Below are 16,466 nucleotides of genomic sequence, written 5' to 3'. Positions count from 1 at the left end.
GTTACGACCCAAGCGGGCAGCGCGGTGACCACAGATCAGTACACCGGAATAGCCAAGTGGCGTGAGCAGCTCAGTGACCAAAAGGGCAGAGCCAGAGAGGCCGTCGTATCGTGTGTTCTTTGACCTGATGTATGCACACGGCTTCGTGGAGAATTGTCTGTGGGTGCAGCTAGGCACGCGAAAAAGAGTACTGACGTGTGTGATGGAGAGTTGTGTGTGGCAAACCTGACGCGTGCGCATGAGTTATAAAATGCGGTTTCTTCAATATATCACGGGAAAAAATTCTTTTCTATGAAATGAAAATTCGATTTTGTATCTTTATGGTATTTTCTGCAGACTTTTACTCCATGGGAAAACAATTTTTATAGGGAATCATGGAAAAGCACCTGGAGCTGTTTATTCTTTTTAAACATTAAAGGCAGTTAGAGCCCAGCAGCCCTCAAAATCTCATCAGCGGCTGGCAAGTGGGCGCCAGAGATGTCTAAATGGATCACTTGGGCTGACTCGGTACGGATCTGATTTGGCACTATCCGGATATGATACGGTCCGAACGGCCTGGCTATGGTAACAGACGGTACCGTGTTGGTTCGCGTGTCTCACCTCGGCTCACGGCATGGTCCGTCGGTCACTGTGCCGTGTCGAGCTGGCCGGGCATGATTGCGGTCTAGCGGCACGGTCGGACTGACGGGCACGACAAGCACGAGTGACCCAACGACACACGGGTAACCCGTCGACACAGTCGACCTAATAAAATAAAAAATAGCTATAAAATTAAAATATATATAGAAAATAGATAAAAATATGATACAAATATAGAAAATAGATAAAAATAGCTACAAAATTAAAAAAAATATAAAAAAATAGAAAATAGCCGGGCCCATGCGTACCAGATCGGATCGTGACTAGCTGGGCCGTGCCGGCACGCTGTGCCGCGCGATCGGCCCAGGCACGACCCGTGGCCTTGTGCCGTACCGGCTGGCTCGTCTCAGCTTGAGTCGTGCCGTGTCTGGGCTGTTCCTACAGTGTCGTGTCTCGAGCCGACCTAGTAGTCAAGGCCCATTTGGACATCTTTAGTTGTCGTCTCGCGTCGGCCCAGCCTCTGGGTTCTGGCTGTCGCAGCGTGTATTTTTTTAAATTAAAACAATATAAATATATGTCTGTTTTAAAAAATTGAAAAAAATCATGATTATTTTAATGGTATTTTAATTTTAAGATTATCAAAGCATAATATTTTTTATTTTTAAACTTGTCCTCTGTTAAAAACAGACGTCTACAGGTATGTTTGGATCCTGGGCAAAAGATTTTCTAGTCTAGCTTAGCAAGGCTTGGCGTTTAAAATCATGAAAAAAATCCTAGCTTTCCTAGGCAAGCTTACCCTTGCTGGGTGAGAAAAACCTTGCTCTTGAGAGAGAGCCGAATTGGCTAGCCGTCGACAGCAAAAACAAGCGCGCGTTCGCAACTGCTGGTGAAGACCTCGTTCTCCACGTAACTGCAGGTTGTTTGTGCTAAAAAGGAAACACTGGTCACTAAGACTTGCCATCCAAAGCAAAACAGCCAAATGACAAGGCAAGGCAAGGCAAGGCCGGCGTAGCTGGAATGGGCCAGCTTGCCCAGCTCAGCTAAACAACCAAACGTACTCTACATCTGCAATTTTTTAAAATAAAAAGATATATTTACAATTTTTTAATTTAAAATATATAAAAAAAATCAGCAGCAGGCTTGGATTCTTCCTTTAAAAAAAAGGAGGCAGGATTCTAGCCGTTGGCGTCTGGTTAGAGTTTCGTGGAAAAACGAATACTGTCGTCGGACGGACAGGTACCGCCGAGCGATTAATCGGGATACGGACGATTAATCCGAATTAAACAGTTATTCGGCATTCATGTATGTTTTCAATGATAATAGAGTAAATTTTAAAAACTTATAACTATGTTGCATAAAACTATAATTTTTAGTACCTATTTTTAAAAATTTATAATTATTTTAACACATATTATAAAAAACTATAATTTTTTCATCGTGACCCCACCTGGCATTCTCTAATAACAGGTGGACTCGTGATTAATCCTCCTATTACATGTCATAAAGGATGATAGATACTATGAAAAAATTGTAGTTTTTTTTACAACATTTATCAAAATAGTTGTAGGTTTTTGAAATAGACAATATAAGTTATAATTTTTTTGCAACATAGATTAAAATAGTTGTAGTTTTTGAAATTTACTCATGATAATACTAGTTTTAGTTAAATTTAAACTCATAATTATGCAAAGATTAAAACATACATGTTATTTTTAGACTTTAGCGATCCAAACTGTGCAGATATGAACCGTGCAGTTTACACTCACAGCCATATGTCCTCTCTGAAAAAAAAGTTAAACACACTAAGGCAATTGCGGAAATGAAGAAAAAGAGGGATTTCTACGACTGTTTAACGTGTGCTAGGAGCAGCCGCCGCTAGACCAAACTTTTATCTCGTTGCTTGTCTCTTCCATTTCCCCCTTACCATGGCTTCCAAGCTCTGAAATCCCCGTGACTCCGCTATATTGGCTTCATTTCTTTATTTTCATAATCCAACCCAACATAGAGCAAGGTTTGCTAATTTTTCACTTGTTCTTATGATTGTTTTTTTATGCATAGACAAAAGATCAATCTATTATATTAAAAAAAGTTAAGTCATCACCTCCAAAGAGAAAAAAGACTACACGACACAACCCCAAGGCTGGTTCTACAGTTTCGAGGGCCCTAAGACGAACTCGGCACTATAGGCCTTTAAGGCTAAATATTCTTTTCACTTGTATAATTTATAAACTATTCATCCTTTAAGTGACACAAATGAACATTGCTAATATGATAAACTAAGTAGTAACTAGTAAGAGTTAACTTCTAACATATTCTTAATTCTCGATGAATAATATCGTACTACAATAGAAAAACTAAAAGAACAGTAAAATGAAACTAGCATGATTACCTCAAATAAGAACGAGAATCAAACTCAAATGACTATTGACAATGTTTCACAAAAGAGGAGACGGTAAATACCCAATGTCTCTCATAAAAAATAACTCCTTCAGGCATTTCTTGATGTAAAATCATTAAAGATAATATCAAGATCAATGTTGTCCAAGACATTCTTCTCAATGCAACATATAGCTAAACCATTAAATCTTTTCTATGACATAGTTGACCTTAAATAGTTTTTCAGTAATTTTAATTTTGAGAAACTTCTTTCAGCTGAAGCTACAGTCACATGTACAGTTAAGATGATCCGATAGGCAATAGAGACATTTGGATAGCAATCTGCAGCTATAAGGAACTGAAGAATCTCAAGTACTAACATCAAACCATCTGGCAAAGTTACTTGCAACACTTTTAATTTAGAGAAAAAATTATTTAACTCAACATCAGATGAGTTATCATGAGAAAAATCTTTACAAAAGTAGTGCAACATTTTCGTAGATCAGTATCATCCAAGGACTTCAGATTTTTTGAGTTGAATAAGAAACCAAACACATTTTCAAATACCTTCAACTGCTCAAATCGAATAGTCAATGAAGCAATTGCAACATCAATCATGACGAGAAAGTAATTAACTCTGAAGTATTCTATAACTGTCTGTGTTTCTTCGTTTTCATCATTTTCTTTATCAAAATGCTTCTTTCTTTTACGTTGACGTTTCGTAGAAAATTTTGGCTCTATATCCAATTTAGATGTAATGGCTTCTGCAATATCAATACTAGAAGTGAAGCCTTCATTTTTGTACCTCTTAAAAAATGAGATGACCCCTTCTATTTGTTTGAGAGTAGCATCCATGCACATAATTTTAGACTGTAACTTCTTGCTCACCATATTTATAGAAAATAAAATATCATACCAAATAACCATACCAACTAAAAATTCAAAATTCTCAAGTGCAGTTATCAAAGATTGAACATCACTCATTGCTTTTGGGTCATCAGTAGAAGATGTCTTCAGTTCCAACAAAGCTGACCTTATTTGGGGAGTTTGGTACTTGATAGCTTGGACACTGTTTATTCGACTCTCCCAACGAGTATTAGACAAATATTTCACAATTAGTTTTGGAATATTGCCAAGCAAAATCTTTCACCTTTTAGTAGAACATGAAAACAATGCATATATCCGTTGTATAACACCGAAGAATAAAATAGCTTTGCTACAAGATTTCGTCATATCACAAAGAGTGAGATTTGGACTATGACATGCACATGGCATATATAATGCTCTTGGATTAATTTCAAGCAAACGCTTCTAAACACCTTAGTGTTTTCCCTTCATATTAGAACCACTGTCATAACCTTGACCTCTCACATCAGCGACATTCAAATAATGCATTCATCAATTTGTTAAAAAGCCCCAATCGTGATGTGTCATCCATCTTTAAGAACTCTAAAAAGAACTCCTCCACTCTCAGAATGTTACTTGATATATTGACACACCGCACAATTAGAGTCATTTGTTCTTCATAGCTCACATCTGGGGTACAATCCAAAATAATAGAGAAATCCTTGATGATCCTTAAAATAAAACTTTTCACGACATGAGAAAGAAGAGAAATTAACTCATTCTGAATATTGTGGCCAAGATAATGATGATGAATTTTATTATTTTGAATGCGCCTAATGTGTTCTTGCATCACAGAATCAAATTCAGCAATCATTTCATTGTGCCCAGAAAATTACCATTATTATCCTGATAAATTTCTCATTTGATCCTCGAAAGGCCAAATTATGTTTAGCAAGAAACTTGACAACATAAACTATTCTTACCAAAACATATCTCCAACGCTCTTTTTCCTTTGCAATCTCCCGTTGCAAATCATCATCAATTGTCTAATTTTTGCTTAACCTCAACCTAAGTTCATTCCAAGTATTCATGTTTGTTATATGCTCAACACTGTTATCATGTTATTTGAGTCTCCCATTGAGATGTTTCCAGTCCCTCAATCCATCATATGCCAGCAAAGTTTTGGTCTGATTTGATTTGAACAATCGACAGCAAAAACAGTAAAGTTTGTCCACATGCTTAGAGTAAACCAACCACTTCTATCAACAACCTCGTCATTACTTAACTTTTTGGAGTATTAAGCATATGAAAAATTTCTACCACTGCTATCTGAAGGGAACTACAAATTCAATTCTCTCACATGCCCTTTTTCAATTAAGATATCTCTTCCCCTATTGTCAAGATTATCCCATGTTCTAGGATCATAGATAGCTAAAAGAGAATCTTTTTGTTCATCGACATTTGAATTTTTAGTATCAGATAAATGTGGTAAATTTTGTTCCCCTGTAGAATCCTCATTGGCATCAACTTCTGCATTTAAATTATGATTAGGTTCTTGCCCTTCATCTTCTGTACTACAATCATCTACCTCTTCAGGATTATCACTGGGAACAATATTACTTGAAACTGAAAAGAACTTATGTATAACATCCTTTTGCGATTCAATAAACTGATCTTCTCATTTTCTTTTTTTCCTTTTCTCAGCACCCGACAGATACTTCTTAGGTAATATTCTAACACCTGAAATTAGGAAGAAAAATAAGCAACAAGAACCCTAACAGCCTAACCAATGGGCAATGGATCATCTATGAGTTGAGGAACAACTTAATTTGCGGACTAAATAGATAGCAATCAATAGTAACCGTACAAATTAAGTCAGCAAGTTGCAACTTGCACAACCAAACCAGCCGTCCAAGCAAACGAAATGGGCAAATAGGCAAAAGGCGATCTCACCAGGCGTCTAGGCAATGGGCGATGGCCGACGGGTGACTGGCCGATTGTGGCTGCGGTCTGTCGTCTCACGTCTGTGAGCTGCGGCACGCACGGTGCGAGGTGAGGTGAAGGTGATATGCGGTCTCAGCTGTGTGCCATCTACGGTGTGCGGTAGAGCCTCAAGCGTTGAGTCGACGTCTTGACGAGTCCTGAGTCTGACTCGCGGTGACACGGTCACGGAGACGGCACGCAGAGTTGCAAACGCAGGGCACTAGGGTAGTAGTGGTCGGCTGGCCTCACGGGTGACAGGACACGGCCCATGGGACTACGGGAGACGGGAGACCGAGGCAAGGCACCGAGCGTCGAGCAGGCACGCCACGTCCGCGTATTGCCGTGACCTCCTTGGTTACTGCCTACTGCATTGAATATTTGGGCTGCCCCCCCCCCCCCCGGTCGCACCCCTACCCTGGCCTAGAGCTGGCCCTGCACAACCCTACAATAAGCTACAACCACTCCACAGCATAAACCTCCTGAAAGAATTGAGGCTTAAGAAACCACCAAAGACAACAACCCAACAATATGATCCCAAATACGTGACCATCCAAATGCGCGAGGGGCTCAAGGAGTTTTTGTGAAAGCTTTTCTAATTGTTTCACCTCAAATCATTTTGAAATGGATCCACCTTGATTCGTGCATTAGAGTTCGAGCGTGAGGTTTAGATTTACATTGATTCATGCAGTAGAGTTCGAGCGTGATTATTTAGATCAGTTTTCAGTATGCGGCTGACTTGGCTAATTAAACGGGTTTATGCCATCGATTAAACTAGATTGATTGATTTACCGGTCGATGTTGTTACTTTATCCGTTTCATAATATTTGTGTATATTTATCGTTACGTACAGGCTAAGAAACACTGAAATGGAATGAAAAAATGCACGAAAATATCCATGCTACCTCTAATTAATACAAAAATTAAAGTAAGTAACTCACCGCACGATCTCAATACTAAACGCAACGTCAGAGTATATTTCCTCAACACTTATATCCTTGGAAGCTCTAGGGTCAGAGTAAATATATGCATGCACACTTACTTTTGGCTAATATGTCGCTGAGCGCAACCTCAGAGTATATTTCCCTCCAAAGTTTCTTACTAGCAAACTTATCTGGAGCCAAAATTTCAAGGCTACTTGTTAGAGATAAAATTTAAAAGATAATTTTTGGAGCCTAACATTTCATCAAATTTGATTGTTTGTTTCCTCCTAATCAAGTTTATAAAAGCAGGACACCTGCTAGCTAGCCAAATAAGGTCGTCGCTCATGAATAGTGACATCGGCAATCAACAACCAAATAAGAGAACTCAGTTAATAAAATAGATCATAAAACATCTTTAATTACTGTAATAGATAAATAATTTAAGATAGATACTGTTAAGACTATAGATAAATATTATAAAACTAAGAGAGTAGTTGTGATCTACGCTAAGTCTAACTAACTTGATCGAGTCAGAATCGGACAGATAATCCCACGTTCACGCTATGATCGGTGCCTAAATCAATTCGGTTTGTTGTGATTCCATCCATCAACGTTACATTAAAAAAAGAGAGGAGTTAACACAATCAAGATCCTCTATAATATTTCAGAGGATTCATATTGGAGTCGATAGCATTTTCTTATTATTTACATAAAAATAGAAACAAATTTTATAGGATCTAGTTCTATAAAAACTAAAATCTCATAAAAATCTTTTTAAACAGCATACTATTAAATTTGCTTTAAAAACAATTGGGTCGGACAGCTCCGACGCCACCTTTTTTTTCTCACTTGCCCTGTTGACTTTGCTCACAAAGAAGGCGTGGCCATGACGCGCCTCGCGTCCTCCGCTGAAGCTTCCGCGATCGATCGCCGGTGAGGTGATGCCGTCCCGCTCTGCCATGGCTGCTAGTAGCTAGGCCTCAGACCGCTGCGGATTCTCTTGTCGGTCTCACGTTTCCTGGTGGAGCATCCGGTTCCTAGGTACTACCAAACATTCTCTGGTAAACCCGTCCAGGCCGGGAGCTCTTCTTTGCTGTGGGTGGAGCACGTGTGTTGTCAAGATTGCACACGAGCGGGATTTTTGGATTCAGATGGGTGCTTGTGGATTGGATGGGTGTTTCTGTGTTGAGGTGATCGGTTGGTTGTCTGCTCGTCTCTGATTTGGTGGAGTGGGAATTTCGCTGATTGTGGCGGTGGTGACCAGGAGGAGGCACGCCATGTGTTTGCGGAATTGTGGCAGCCAGCGCTGAGTCCTGGATTCCCTCAAGAAAGGAGCTGCTCTTTGCGCGGTGATCTGAGGTGGAATTCTCCCCGAGTTCTTGAAGCGGAGCCATGGACGTCGTGCAAGTTCTTGCCTCGGCGACGCAACTTGTGTCGGCGATGGTGTCCGCGGTCGGGGCTCTCGAGCAGGCGGCCTCGGACTTCGCCGAAGCGCCGAGGCGGCTCCAAGTACTCGAGGACTTCGTGTCCGACCTCGAGGCACTGACGCAGCAGGCGAAGCAGAGGCATGCGCACAAGATGCACGGGCCACAGCTCGAGCGCCAGTTCCAGAGCCTGAGCAGGCTCATGGACCAGCTCCACGCTAACATCGCCAAGGCGAGGCTGGTCCTCAAGAAGGGGAAGGGGAAAGGGTTTGCCAGGGTGGTGCGGAGCTCTGTTGTCGGGGACCCGCTCATGAAGTACGTCAAGCTGATCAGGGACGACCTCAACTGGTGGCTGGAGTTGCAGGAGTTGACCCAGAGCGTCGGTGATGCCCTAGCGTCTACCGCTAAGAGCACGCCATCTTTGGTGAGAGTCAAGTCAGAGCATGGCTATCCAGTGTCAAAGAAGTGCAGCTATGTCAGGGAGCTGCTGGAGAGGGATGTCGGTCATCGAGTCGTCCTGATTGTCGGGTTATCTGGTATTGGGAAGTCTTGTCTTGCTCGACAAATAGCTTCTGATCCGCCTGGTAACTTTGTAGATGGGGCAATTGAGGTTAGTTTCGGGCGGTGGTGTAGCAGAGCAGCATGCAATGGGAGCAGGAGTGAATACCATAAGCGTCTGGTTAGGAAGATCTGCAAGTTCTTAGTGCAGATCGGTTCCATGACTGTCAATGGGGAGATGGGAAAAGATCTTGATGATGTATGTTGCTTGCTCCATACAGCGTTGGTTGGAAGGAACATGTTGATCCTACTTGATGATGTCTGGGAGCAAGACATTGTTGATCGCTTCACAAAATTATATGATAACGATTGCCGGTATCTTGTGACAACAAGGGATGAAGCGATCTATGAGATAGCAGAAGCGGAAAAAGTTGAAATATCCAAAGATGACATTAAGGAGATCAGCAAGGAAATTCTTCTCTATCACAGCCTTCTTACCGTCAGAGAGCTTCCGGTATGCTTTACTATTTTCCTTATTGGTTACTTCATTAGTTTCACCTGCACTATCACATCTCTTAGCTTTGATACAACTTCCATATGTTCATCTTCTGATTTCACGAAGGCATCCCTGTAGTAAAAATTTCCACTTTATATGTTTGCATTTTGAAATTGACCTTATTCTATTAATATGTCTTTTTTTTCAAGTAACAACATGTTTAACTTGACAAATACACACAGTATAATTCACATAGATATCTGTATTCATGCAGTCTTTTGTAATTGGTTATGCTAATACTTGCAATGTAAGATATGTTCTATAAACTAGAATTACTACGAAGTACAATATCCAAATCACTATGGTTTTTGGATGCTTAACTTCTCTATACTTCACAGCCTGCTGCAAACATCTTGCTGGATCGTTGTGGTCACCATCCCCTTACAGTTGCCGTCATGGGCAAGGCTCTCAGGAAGGAGAGCAGAGTGGAAAAATGGGAGAAAGCCATATCCAACCTTTCCACATATGCCACTTGTGCACCAGGGCCAGTTTCATATGTCAATGAGAAAGACGTGGAGACCACATTGACCATATTTGGATCTTTTGAGTTTAGCTTAGAAGCAATGCCAGAAAATTCAAGAGGTTTTTTCGTAGTTCTTGCAGCTATCTCTTGGGAAGAACCTGTTCCAGAGGCTTGCCTGGAATCCATTTGGTCAGCACTTGTGCAGGACAGTTTGTTCTCTCTCGTAGTTTCAAAACTAGTAGAAGGCTCACTTATTATCAAACTGGAGGACCAACTGTTGTATCACATGCATGACATGGTTTCGCTTTACCTTGAGAACAAAACAACTGATGCTGTTCGTACTCTTTTATCTGAATCATTTTCTGAATATGCTGCATTAGTGGCTCCTTGGCTTTTTGTTTTTGGAAAAGAGTGCGTGAAAAGGCCAGCTGAACAGAAGATGAGATCGTTCTTTTCTCTGCTAGAGTTCGTGGAGATTGAGATTTTATTGGAAAGCACGACTCAAGCTCTCATGGCATGCAGATCCATATCTGACTTTGAGGCAAGCAGACTTGGGTTCAGCAAAATACTTGGCCCTCAAATAGCAGAGATAATTTCTGTTGGGTCATCAGCTCTCATTTTTGCAGTCACCAGGGCAATTACGGTTATCTTTTTCCAATTAGACTATGTAAATCTTGCCCAGTCTCTTGAAACAGCAGGTTCCATGGATAAGTTAATTGGTCTTCTTGGTGTCTGTGAAGATTCTTCCACTCTAGTTAACATTTCTACTGTTCTTGCCAAGATATCTGAGCATGTTGATTCCTCAACTGCTGATGAAATTTTGTCAAGAATTCCCATGGACCGAATTGCAGATCTTTTGTCTCCAGAAAATGAGCAGTGGCATGAACTCGTGTTTACAGCTCTTGCATCTTTGATAAAAGTTGGAAAGTTAAAGGCTGTTGAGACCATGATCGAATCAGGAATTGACAAGAAACTTCTTGTACTTCTAGGCAGCGGTTCCGAGATCTCACAGCATCATGCAATTGTTATGCTCAAAACTTTCTGTGAGCTTGGTGCACCACTTCAAGGGTGCATGGGGCCTGCAGTGTTGATTCATTTGCCCTGGCATGCTCGGCTCAGCTTGGAGAGATTTGTTTTATTTGACCAAAATGTGCCTCCATCTCCAAAGCCTCAACAATCTTTTGAGGTGATTCTTCATAAGATCCTACAAAGGGACAACAAAGATGTCATTGAAGCTATCCAAGGTTTGTTACCTTTTGCTGAGAAGGCTAATGATTCAAGGGTGCAAGATCTCCTTTTGGGAAGCAATCTGTTTGATAGGTTGGCATTTCTCCTGCAATGCAGAGAAGTCGAAAGCAATCAAGTGAGGTCTCAGTCTGCCTTTCTGGTGATGAAATTAGCCTGCACTGGAGGAGAGCCGTATGTCCGTAGGTACCTGGAGCTTAATATTGTTCACGAGCTCATTGATATGATGCAATGCAACATTGATGAGCTCCAGGATTCAGCATATTATGCCCTCCATAAGATTGTCTTCGCAAAGGGTGGATCGCTTGTCTTACAAAGATTTCTACAACTAGGAACCATAGAAAAATTGGTGAACTTGCTCGACCGCAAGTCTGTGAAGACAAAGGATCTAGCCATGCAACTTTTGGTGGACATTGTGGTGGTCGGAACCAAACCCTGCATTGAAAGAATGCTCTCCTCTCAAGTCATTGAGAAGTTTGTGGCCCTTGAGAAAGCCGGTGGGTCTTTCAGTGGAGCGGTGTCGAGATACATCCAAGGATTGAACATGTGCAAGAATGTCCAGTCTGCTGAGAGATCGGTGATGAAGCAACATATTTTGAGGAAGGTGAGATCGGCAGTGAGAGGTCATAAGCTGGAGGCAAGCCTAGTGGCCTCTGTGGAGGCCTGCATTGCTGAAGGTTCTAAAGGCGCCAGCAGTAGCAGGAAAAAGAAGTAGCATTTGGCTGCGCATTTCAGCAACCAGAACATACAGATTCTACTTATGCCAATTGCATATTCAGAGGATGACTCATCAGTTAAGATATTTCTTTCGACATTGCTAATTTTACAACGCTGGACAATTCTTCTTGATCGTTTTGGCATTGGACATTGATCTTCGTCTGATGTGGATTTCAGCACTGAGAACCCAAGAATTCAGAAATGGTTAACGAAACCAAATGACATCTGAAGAAGATGCAGAATTGAGTGAAGTATGCTACTCACTGCTGCCAAGAACCCACCTGATGCGGGTGACTGAAACATCTATGACTTGTTACGTGGATCTTGGTCCGCATTCCTTGTGCACTGCGATGTACAAATTTCGTTGTATCCTCAGATAGTCAGATACATGTTCTCTGTTATAAAATAATCCCTCCAGTCACAAAAGAATGACTTCTTGGGATACATATAGTCAAACTTTGTAAAGTTTAGTCACTGATATTTTTTTAATGAATATGTAGGGCAACGTGTTTAGCGAGCTGTTCACATGAAGAAAAATAAGATATTAATTCTTGTAAGTTTGTGAAACTATCTACGCACCTAAGAAGAAATGCTTGCACTGGAAGCTTGAGCGCTTAGATAATGTGGCAAACTAAGGAGTTATTTAGCAGAGCTCTAATTCTAGATTTACTTCATAGATTTATAAGTAAAGTTGAAGTTGTCAGTGTAGGTGTTTAACTAGTAGGTTAGCTTTAGATCCGGAAATATGAAGGTTTAAGGTAAATTGTTCATGCTACCTTTTTATGTTTTCACTTGTACTATTTTGTTTGTGAGCTTGTTTTCAATTAATAACTTTGGATGATTCTTTGTGGGTTGCTTTTAGATGACTATTCGTGAAATGGCATTAAGGCGCAAAAACATCTATACATGTCCTAGCAAATTTGTGCCTACTCACAGAAGTGAAAATGAAGAGGGAAAAGAAACGGAGATATGCACAGATCGATGCACACTGTTCCTACTGCTACAACAACAGTAGAGATAGTACTGAGGTCCTCCTCCCCATAGAAAAAGCTAATTGTTTCAATAAACAAATTACGAATAATACAATCTTATAGCAAAATATAGTTGAAAAATTGCATATATCATCATGAAATAATACTAATCCCAAGCAAGAGCAATAACTGTGGCCATCTTATCACGAAATGTATCCATAGATATTATACTTAATTGGGAAGTTGACCCATCAGATACTACTTGAGAAATAATATATTTGCTATATTTTTCTGGGATGTTAGGAACATAATTTGGATCTCGATCACAGTTGGCAAAGTCCAAGTCCTCACTCCCATGCTCACATATGAAGTTACGAAGAACCATAATAGCAGCAACGATCATTTTTTGCTTCTCCATCAAATATCTTGGCATCTTATAAAGAATTTATCACTTCATCTTTAATACTCCAAATGATCGTTCAATAACATTACACACAAATGAGTGTACTCGGTTGAATTTCTCCTTGGGGTGTTTGGTTCCAAACATTTATGCCACTCAGATAAATGATACCTTTCACCCATATATGAGGCTAGGTATCCCGGTCGGTTAGGATAGCCCACATCCACATAATATTTGCCTAACAAAATAAAACAAGTTATTTGTTGCATAGTATTTAATTATGGAAGAATTTTTGCCATGAGGTATATAAATTGTTGTACCTTGGGGGAGGATGTGGGAAATCTTGTACATCAACCTTAATTGCATGGTGTAAGACACTTGTGCCATGCATAGGACCCGGTTGGCCTGTACCCACATATGTGAAACGCATGTCGAAGTCACATATTATAAGAACATTTTGAGTTCACTACTACAGAACATGTCATAAATAGCAGCTCATCAGCACTGATTGCACAAGAATCACCACTGAAAATGTATCATTGCCAGTTCTTAACCTTTTGCGCGTGAAAAATGATTGAGTCGCTAAGAACCGGCACTAAAACCGACTATCAGCGTCAGTTCCAGCCACAAACCGCCACTGAAGGTAAGCTCGGACCCAAAGTTTCTATTCAATCGACCTTTTTTCTCGTAACTCTATGGGCCCAACTGATTTTTTCAAAGTCCAATGCAAGAGATAAAGTTGTTCTTTGATCCTCTCTCTATCTCTTGGTCTCCTCGCCCTCTCTCTTCTTCTCCTCCCTCTTGGTCCCAACCCCACCACCCATCGCCACCCGCCGCCACTCAGTCCCTCGTGAGATCCTCCTCCTACTCGGTCTCCCCACCAGCCTCGTCCTCGGCAACCTCCTTACGATCGCCGCCCTCACTGCCCTCCTTACAGTCGCCGTCCACTCTTTCTCTATGACGGCAACGTGTGAAGGTCGAGGAGCGTGGCGATCCAGTGAGAATTCCGTGGGAGGCCGGATCCGCAGCCGCCACCTTAATTGGAGATCGTGCGGCGTATGTGTCGGAGGATTAACTCCTGTCGCAGGGATCCCTAGAGACCCCTTTTTAGAGATTCGGCCGGGGGATGATCCTGAATAAGTTCGTCGGAGAAATAAATGGGAATGAATGCAACGGCTGGTGGTGGGGGTGACGACCTAGTGCAGGAAGAAGTAAATGCACCGGAATTTAGACAGGTTCGGGCCGCACGGGGGCGTAATACCCTACTCCTGTATGGATGCTATAACTGTCCTGAGGAAGTCCCTCAAGGATGTTGCTGGTTATAAGGATGTTGGCCTAACTAAGAGCTTGAGGCTCCTTGTTCTTCGGCTGGAACTGTGCTCAACCTTGCTCACAGTGTCTCCCTTGCGCTGTGTTCTTCGTGTCAACTCTCGGTCTCTCGTCGTTGTTGGTGTGTCTCTTGTTGTCGTTCTCCCTCGTCTTCTGCTTCTGTGTTGCCAGCTATTTTAAGTACTCGCCGGCCACGACATGCCCCGAACGAAAAGGAGGGGGCTCGAGTTCCGAGATGCCACAAATGGAAAGGGCGTCATCATTTCTTCTGGGTGAAGTGACCGGGGGTGAAAAATATGTCGCACGCCCGGTCGCCCGTCACCATAAATGCCCTGGCAACGGGCACCGTGGAGAGGGCCCACCGGGCAGCCGCAGAGCAACCCGACGTGCTCGCCCTGTCTTGTTCCCCTACCATAGCAGTGCGGCAGACGGAACGCCTTGATCCTCACGACGTTATCCCGAGACAAGCCGGATGGCACGGGACGGGACCTGTGCAATTAATGACCCCACGCCCCTCTGCCAAAACGTGGCAGGAATTGATGCTGAGCGCGGCGGGAGCAGTTGGAGGTGTCAGGCCACGCACGCTCATTACATGCGGCCTCGGACCTCTGGCTGGTTGACACCTCATCGGCAGGCCCCTCGGGGGTCTTTCTGGGTCGTTGGGGTACCGAGTGCTCGGGGGTACTGTTCACATCCCCGAGCACTCTCTCCTGAGAATGCCCATCCTTGTCCTCGGGGTGCCGGGTGCTCGGAGGTACTGTTCACCTCCCCGAGCATCATTGCATGGACCCTTGAGGAACCGAGTGCTCGGGGGCTGCCGCGTGCAGCCCCGAGCACTCTCTCCCGAGCACTCTTGTATGGATCCTCGGGGAACCGAGTGCTCGGGGGCCGCCGCTCGCGGCCCCGAGCACTCTCTCCCGGAACTTAGCTCTTCTGATCCTCGGGGGACTAGGATGCTCGGGGGTGACCGGACACCTCCCCGAGTACTTTCTTCCCGGTACTTGGATTCCGTGGATCATCGGGGTACTGGGGTACTCGGGGGCCACCGACCGTGGCCCCGAGCACCTTCTCCCGGGACTTGGCCTTTTCTCATCCCACAAGAGAGACCTCGCGGGATGGCGCCATGTGGCGGATGGCTGGCCTGGCCTCGCTATTCGGGGACCCTCGATTCCTGATACACCGACAGTATGAGATGGCGTCGATGAGGCCATGCGGCGGCCTAGAGAAGCCAGAGGCCCGCGCGTGAGAGTGGGTAATGGTGGTGGTGGGGTCATGAGATTAGGGCGACAACACCTCTATGTAGTGGGAGCGCGTGCCCAAGGGGTGCTACGGTCGTTTGGTGGCCGGAGGCGATGAAGGCGGTTCGGCGATAAGCTCGTCGGTTCGCTATAGTGAGGAAGGTGACATGATCTCGTGTGGAGGCGACTGCTCGGAGGCGGGATGGTGGTCGGCGCAGCGACGGACGAGCGGTGGGGCGCAGCTACGGTGGAGGCGAGGGGCGTGGCGACGGCGAGGCGAGGGGCACAGCTATGTCGAGCCTAGGCGCGTCAGATCTGTAGCAGTGGCCTTCTTGCCACCGTATTTTCTCTGCAAGCATGCGTGGCGGAGCGACTGCGGTGATGTGAGAAACATGCCATTATGGAGATTGTAGCATTTACTTTAGGGTATGTATGCGATTTTAGTGATTAATAACAACATGGTTAATGTCACTAATATGTGTGTCAAGTATATGCTTTAGTAGGTCTTATGGATGCAATACAAAAAGAAGCCATTGAAGCCGGGACAAAGTTTGGTTGAAATGGAGAAGACCTAGAGAAAATGACCTCACTAGATGGTCCGACGTTGGACAAGTTTATACACGCTAGAGCTTTGTGTCCACATGCAGTTGACATCACTGGATAGTCTAGTGTTAAGCAAGTTCAACACACTGGATAATAAATAGTGCAAAAAGAAAGCAGAAGACCCCACTGGATGGTCTGGTACTTAGGAAGTGTGCTCACCGGAGCATTTCTGACAGTGGGCGAGGATCACCTCACCGGATGGTCCGGTGCTCAATGTGTAGTACACACCGGAGCATTTTCAAAGAAAGGAAGAGAAGAAGCCATACACCGAATGGTCTGGTGATCAATGCTGTGTGCACCGAAGGCTTACACCAGAGC

The 16,466-nt window shown here is 43.3% G+C and overlaps 1 protein-coding gene across 1 annotated transcript; it reads left to right on the top strand.

Annotated features, from left to right (window-relative positions):
- Positions 1-7,542: 7,542 nt before the first annotated feature.
- On the top strand, positions 7,543-12,124 carry LOC133918594 (uncharacterized). The gene is made up of 2 exons (XM_062362534.1): positions 7,543-9,140; positions 9,521-12,124. The coding sequence occupies exons 1-2, from the start codon at positions 8,097-8,099 to the stop codon at positions 11,603-11,605; spliced, it is 3,129 nt and encodes a 1,042-aa protein (XP_062218518.1). The 5' UTR covers positions 7,543-8,096; the 3' UTR covers positions 11,606-12,124.
- The last annotated feature ends 4,342 nt before the right edge of the window (positions 12,125-16,466 follow it).

The sequence above is a fragment of the Phragmites australis genome, chromosome 5 (assembly GCF_958298935.1).
Source record: "Phragmites australis chromosome 5, lpPhrAust1.1, whole genome shotgun sequence".
Classification (NCBI taxonomy): Eukaryota; Viridiplantae; Streptophyta; class Magnoliopsida; order Poales; family Poaceae; genus Phragmites; species Phragmites australis.
Note: the sequence above shows the minus strand (reverse complement) of the source record. Positions and strands in the feature narration are given on the sequence as shown.

Bases quoted from the DNA above. Each gene is read 5' to 3' on its own strand.
- LOC133918594 (XM_062362534.1), top strand. From the start codon at position 8,097: ATGGACGTCGTGCAAGTTCTTGCCTCGGCGACGCAACTTGTGTCGGCG. The intron at 9,141-9,520 runs GTATGCTTTACT...TATACTTCACAG, and splicing joins TTACCGTCAGAGAGCTTCCG to CCTGCTGCAAACATCTTGCT.